The 6,000-nt window shown below is 51.1% G+C and overlaps 1 protein-coding gene across 1 annotated transcript in view; it reads right to left on the bottom strand.

The window, feature by feature from the left end:
* Positions 1-3,593: 3,593 nt before the first annotated feature.
* The window catches only part of DCAF1 (DDB1 and CUL4 associated factor 1), a 73,302-nt gene continuing 70,895 nt past the window's right edge, over positions 3,594-6,000 (bottom strand). The window contains exon 23 of the mRNA XM_068981996.1: positions 3,594-4,487. Coding sequence (XP_068838097.1) covers positions 4,429-4,487 — 59 coding nt within the window. The 3' untranslated portion in view covers positions 3,594-4,428. The remainder of the gene's footprint in view (positions 4,488-6,000) is intronic.

Here is a 6,000-nt window from a genome sequence, read left to right as displayed (position 1 = left end):
TGGAAAATTGTCAGTAAAGCCTTTGTCAGAGGATGGATTTTTAATCCTGTTCAGAGTCCTGGTTTAATCACATGATTTTCTCGAAGGATGGAAGACTGTCCCCCGCTGCCTGCACACAGATAGGTGCCTTCCGGCATCTTTCCACTGCCTGTGTGTCTCCCAGCCCTGCTGCACTGGTGCCTGTCAGCCCCAGCTCTTGGGGCTGTGGCGGGGCTCCATTCACAGGAGTTTCTAATTTGGTCTGAGAGCAAGTGGGTTTCATTTCAGACCCTGCCGTGCAGCCTCCACAGAGCCCACTGCACAGGAAGGGGTTAAGTCTAGCCACTGTGGTGGTGTCTTTTTTGTTTTCCTGCCGTGAACAATCTGTGTGTCCGTCAGGTTGAAGAAAGCACCTAGTTTGCAGGCGTTTTTGAAAGCGGGTAGACCTTCGCAGTCGTGGTGTGGTAGTCATGGGAGGAGCAGTGCAATATTGGGGTCTTGGTGCCTGGATGTGCCCAGCTTCCTCCTCTCATTAGCCTCCCTTCCCCCCTTAATGCAGCAGCCTGGGGATACCCAGGTGGAGACAGCGCTCCTTCAGACTCCCAGGGGCACTGGTGGTCCGACGTTGGAGTGGAGGGTGGGAGGCCACTTTCCTTGGTTAATCCCTGAACTTTTCCCAGTGCTTGTGAATCCTGGCTTTTCTTACAATCGTTCAGGGCTGGTGTGGGCCTCTGCCCGGGCACTGGAGCAGAGTGAGGGACATGGGACCTCTGGCCTGAAGAGTTTTTGGTGGAGGACAGTGGGTTAGGAAGATGCTCTTGTAAACCGACATAACTTTCTTTCTCAGGTGCAAGGTGGGCGCTGGTGCCCAGGGCCTCCTGCCCTGATACTGCTGAGGTGCGGACCACTGGAAAATGGGGTTCCTCTCTGGGGACGTGTCACAGTTGCTGAGGTGTCGGGCAAAACCCGTGCAGGCTGGGGAGGGGAAAACGGCTTGCAAACAGCCCTGAGCTCTCTGACCACGTGTCTACAGGCAGCATGGCCAGCATGGCAGACGAAGCCAGCAGTGTCAGGGACCAGGGAGGGATGTCAGTCACACAGCAGTGGCCACCACAGAACAGCCCAAACATTTTTTCAGAATGTTTGTGGCAGTTTAGATGGTCCAAAAGCATCACTGTCAAGGCTGAGGGGGAAGAGACGCTCCAGTAAGGGAAATGAGCCCCCGGTGACCAGGAACCGAGGGTTCTGGTGACGCGCTGTCCCCTCTCTAGGTTTGGTCCACTACCCTGGCTGCCACGAGACAGCGCAGGTGTTTTGAAAGTTGGTGAGATGGAGGCTGGGGCTCAGTGTGGACCTCATGGAGAATACAGGCCTCTCCACAAGAGCAGTGAAAGGTGACTTTCTGAGACCTTAGAGATTTAAACGGGAAGGAAGGTGCCTGGGGAAGCACTGCTCCCTGGGCTTCAGCTGTTGCTAGTGAACAAGCACATTCATAATGTGCAACACAGGAAGTGTTGAATGTGTGTGTTTGTGCTCGAGTTTCAGCCACATCTGCCAGGTATCTGAGCAAAGCAGTGTGGGATGCAGGCCACAGCGGCACCATCCCAGGCAGTGGGAAGCACTGGAAGCCGGAGTGGCCTCATCGTGCTTAGAACAGGCGGTGGTGTTTACTCAGTCGTGTCCGACTCTGTGCGACCCCATGGACTGTAGCCTTCCAGGCTCCTCTGTCCCTGGGATTTCCCAGCCAAGAATACTGGAATGGGTAGCCATGCCATCCTCCGGGGGATCTTCCCGACCCAGGAATCTCGTGCATTGGCAGGCGCGTTCTTTACCACCGAGTCTTCAGGGTTAAAGCAGGTGAAGTCGGGACAAATGCCCAGATCACAGGCCAGAGCCGCTTTGCTGCCCCAAGTGTCTTTGGGCTGTTCTTCCGTAGAGTAGGTGGTCAGGACCCAGGGCACTGCCTGGCTTTCCCCAAACAGAAGCCTGCTAGGAAGTCTGGTTGGAGAGGACACTGGGACCCGTGCCTTGTTCGCCCTTTTCCAGGGATAGGAGCTCTCACCCCAAATTGAACTAGAGTTTTTCTGCGTTGTGCTCATTTCTCTGCCTCGACTTTTTCCGCTTTCATCTTTTCAGTTGGAGGGTAATTGCTTTACAGTGCTGTGGCGGCTTCTGCCACAGCGAAGCGAGTCAGTCGTAAGTATGTGTGTGTGTCTCCCCTCCCTCCGCCATCCCCATGGATTTAGGGATGCTTCCCCCACAGGGAGGCAACCAGTACCTCCACCTGGGGTTCCTACCTGAGGTGTGGCTTAAAGGCAGAAACCAAGAGAAGGCGAGATTTGCCTCATGGTGGTTTGGTGCATTCTGCATGTTTCCTGAGGGACTGAGGTCCTCGGCCTTGGCAGATAAAGAGGAGGGCTGATGTTCCCTTTGCCTCCTGGGGCGCTTCCCTAAGGGTGTGTTGTCAGGTCGACCAGGATTCTGCTTTCTTGCTGCAGGCCCCCATCTCCACCCCAGAGACCCGTGGGTGGGTGCTCCCAAGGGCTGCTGCCAGAGCTCAGGGAGACGGGCTCGGTTGAGTTAATGACTAGAATAGCAGTGCTTTTAGAGCTCCTTGACTTTAAGCCTTTTTTTCCTGTAACGCACCAGCAGTCAGACTAGTCTACTGGTTAGGTGTTAGCAATCCATTTCAGCTGAGGCATGAAGCATATTAGGAGCTGAGACCTCTGCCTTCCAGAGGATCACAAGGTGCCTGGCGACACAGGTCCCCTTCAGTGTGTGTGAGCTCTGTGGTGCTCCAAAGCCCAGCGGGGTTTAGCAGTCTCGTCTTGTTTACTTCACAGATTTGTCCTCTTCTCTCAGCAAATGGAGAAAAATCTCTTCAGTTAACAAATGCCTACAACAGAAACTGGGTAAACTCGGAGAGAGACTAGGGTCTTCTCCTTCTTGTGGGAAAGAAGGGGATGAGGAGGATGAGTGGAGGTTAAGAGCATTTGGTACTTTACTTGGTGGGAACAGTCTGACTACAAGGCCAGCTGTAGAAGCCAGTGAAGTGCCTGCTAACCCAGCCTCCACTGCCCCCAAACTGCCAGGGTCTCCTCTTGTCCTCCTCTAAGAAAACAGTAACAATGATGGCCACCATGCTTTCACTCCTTAGGTCGTCAGCTCATGGCTCACAGCGTCCCAGGAGGGGCCCCTAACACTCCAGCTCCCCACACTGGTACACCCCGGAGCTGCCTTCCCGCTTCAGAGCCCAGGATACTCGGCGGGGGGCGGGGGGGCGTCTGGGGGTGGGGCGGGGCACACAGTGGGTGGTGCCTTGAGGACCCCCTCTGCCCCACGCCAGTAGACCAGGGCTAGATGCTGACGAAGCTGCTTTTCTCCCCAGAGTGCTTTGAGCAGAGCGTGCTCGCACCCCGTCTCGGGCTGCCTCTGGGAGGCATCTTCTCTGTTGCCTGGGCTAGAGCTGCAAGGTAAGGGACTCCACCCCACTTCAGTAAAAGAGAACAGGGAAAGGCCATAACAAGCAAAGACAGACTTGTAGTTTTATTTTGTATTTTTTTTTAAATAAATACACTTTACATTAAAGAAAAAAGGCCTTTGATTTGTAATTTCCACATTGGGGAGAAAGGAAGAAAAAAAATTTTTGAAAAACTGAATCACAAAGAAAAATAGAGGGAGTGAACTTATATCCTAAGTTCCCTCAACTCCACAAAACCAATATCCACAATGACCTTGCTGCCCCCAAGCCGTGAAGGTGGGTGAACCCAGGCATTTACTCAGCAAACAAGCAGCGCCTCTTCCCCACCTCTGGCATGAAGGAAAACAAATTAACCTGACAGCATATGAGGCAACAAAACAGGTTAAAAAATCATATATTATATTTATAATAAAATATTCTTAATCCTTATCATCAATTTAAGAAACCACGATTTTCCTTTTCATTTAAATATGTGTGTAAAAATGCCTCTATATTGTTCTTTAGACATCATTTTCTTTCATAGAAAATGAAGTGCAGGGACAGAGACCTGGTGGATATAAGTTCATACCCTCAGTTATAAATGCCTTTTTTTTTTCTTTTTAAAGTTTTATAAAAAACTATTTCTTGTTCTTTAAGTAAAGAACATTATACAAAGAAAATATATTGTGAAATAACCCCAGAGACATGTTTTTTGTTTTTTGTTTTTTTCCCTTGAGGAAAGATATGTCCATCCTATGAGAAGGGGAAAGCAGAATAGGGCCTAACCCCTGTTGTCTTTTTGTGGTTGTCACTGTTCTTAGAAGGACTCTCAGATTCCAGTGAGACTCTAAACCATAATTCTCTGAATGCAGGGCCAGGGCATGCAGTTCCTTAAGAGAGCCCTGGGAGAAAGGGAACGGAAGATGTTCTGAATTAATCTGACTCAGTTTCTCTCTTGCCGAGAATCTTTTCCACGTCGTGCTGACTCCTCACTCGTTTAGAGATAAGATGATGTCATCTTCCAAATCAGAGTTGTCAGAGCTGTCGGCTGAAAGGTAAGGAGAGGAGAGACTAGATTACACACCAGGCTTCCAGGAATAAAGCACCTGCATACACATTTATGCCTGAACAAGGTTCATTACCAGGTTCCAGAAAGAAGAAAACAAACACTCCAATTATCTCCTTGGAGCTGGCTCTGGAGACTATACTATTTTGGCAGTGGTGGTTACCCCTGGGGTCTCTTGCTTCCCTTTCAAAAAACCTGGCTCTGTGGTGCCATCTTGCTTCCTAGAGCTTCCTCCTGCCTGAAATTCAAGCCCTAGAGAGATAGGCAAGCGCCCTCTGAAGCTCTTACCCGTGGTGCTTCAAGAGGCTACAAAGGGGTGGGGCAGAAAGCGGGTGAGTGAGTCAGGCCAAGGGGTCCTTTGGCCTCTGGAGTCCCTGGGCAGAGGCTGCCAAGGCCCCAGGACCCCTAAAAAAGGCAGGCTGATCCCAGTCAAGGATGACATTTCCGTTCAACTCCTCAGCCACTCTGTTCTCAGATTTAATAAAGACACAGGTAGGCAACCTAGGATTCATAGGCATTTCTAAGTAGAATCTGCAGGGAACGTATTTCCAAAAAGATACAGGCCAGAGTAAGCAGCAATATCAGAGAAGGGGTGCCTAGCAGCTAGACCAGCAGGGAGCAGGTGTGACACCTGACAGGTGGCACTGTGTCTGGCCCTCTGCTTGACCATCTGCCTACCGGGCAGTGAAGAGACCACACGAACACCTCTGGAAGGCTCAAGGAACAGGTGAACGTAGGTAGTAACAGAACCCTCAGAATTACATAGACAGACTGTGTGACAGTGCCTAGCTCTAATATTTACTGAGTGAAGGTAGAGAAAAGGTCTTCGTGCCCAGTTGGATTGCTCACAGCTCAGGAAGCTGTGAGACAATTTTTAACAAGGTTTTCAGGGAAGTAGGCCAACAGGTCCTGAGCTGGAGCCCTGCAAATGCCCACAGGCCCTGGGATTCCCAAGAGGAGAGGGACAGCCGCTGATTCCAAAGAACCCCTCAGTGGCTCTCTGCCAGGCACCTTAGAGCCTCCTCTGGGGACAGCTGAGGGAGAAGGGCATGTCCCCAAACCTTCACTCGCTACAGTCTCCTTTAGGAAGACAACTGAACTAGACAAAGTAAAATGGAGAAAAGTGTGGCTGTGATAAAATGAAATCCTGAAGGTAAGCAAAAGTAATGGCTGGGAAAACCAGTGTTCCTGGGTCTGACAGGGCACAAGATGGCCTGACTTCACTGGTGAGGAGTGGGGAAGACAGGACAGAGATCAGACTACTATCAGACACGGCTAAACCACAAACTACGCCTCCGCGGCTTGCTTGCTGCCACAGCTCCAGAAGGAGATGTCAGCAGGGAAGGGTGCCGAAGGACAGCACTGTGTCCTGGGCCCATGGCAGACCTTGGGGGAGCCCCCCTGTGTGATCTGTGAACCCACAGTGCCAGCCCTGAAGCTGAAGCTATCTTAACCACCAGCTGCAGAGCTATTAAGAATCTTAACTCATTACTGA

Source organism: Capricornis sumatraensis, chromosome 10, assembly GCF_032405125.1.
Source record: "Capricornis sumatraensis isolate serow.1 chromosome 10, serow.2, whole genome shotgun sequence".
In the NCBI taxonomy this organism is placed as follows: Eukaryota; Metazoa; Chordata; class Mammalia; order Artiodactyla; family Bovidae; genus Capricornis; species Capricornis sumatraensis.
The sequence above is the reverse complement of the archived record's forward strand: the minus strand, read 5'-3'. Positions and strand labels throughout refer to the sequence as shown.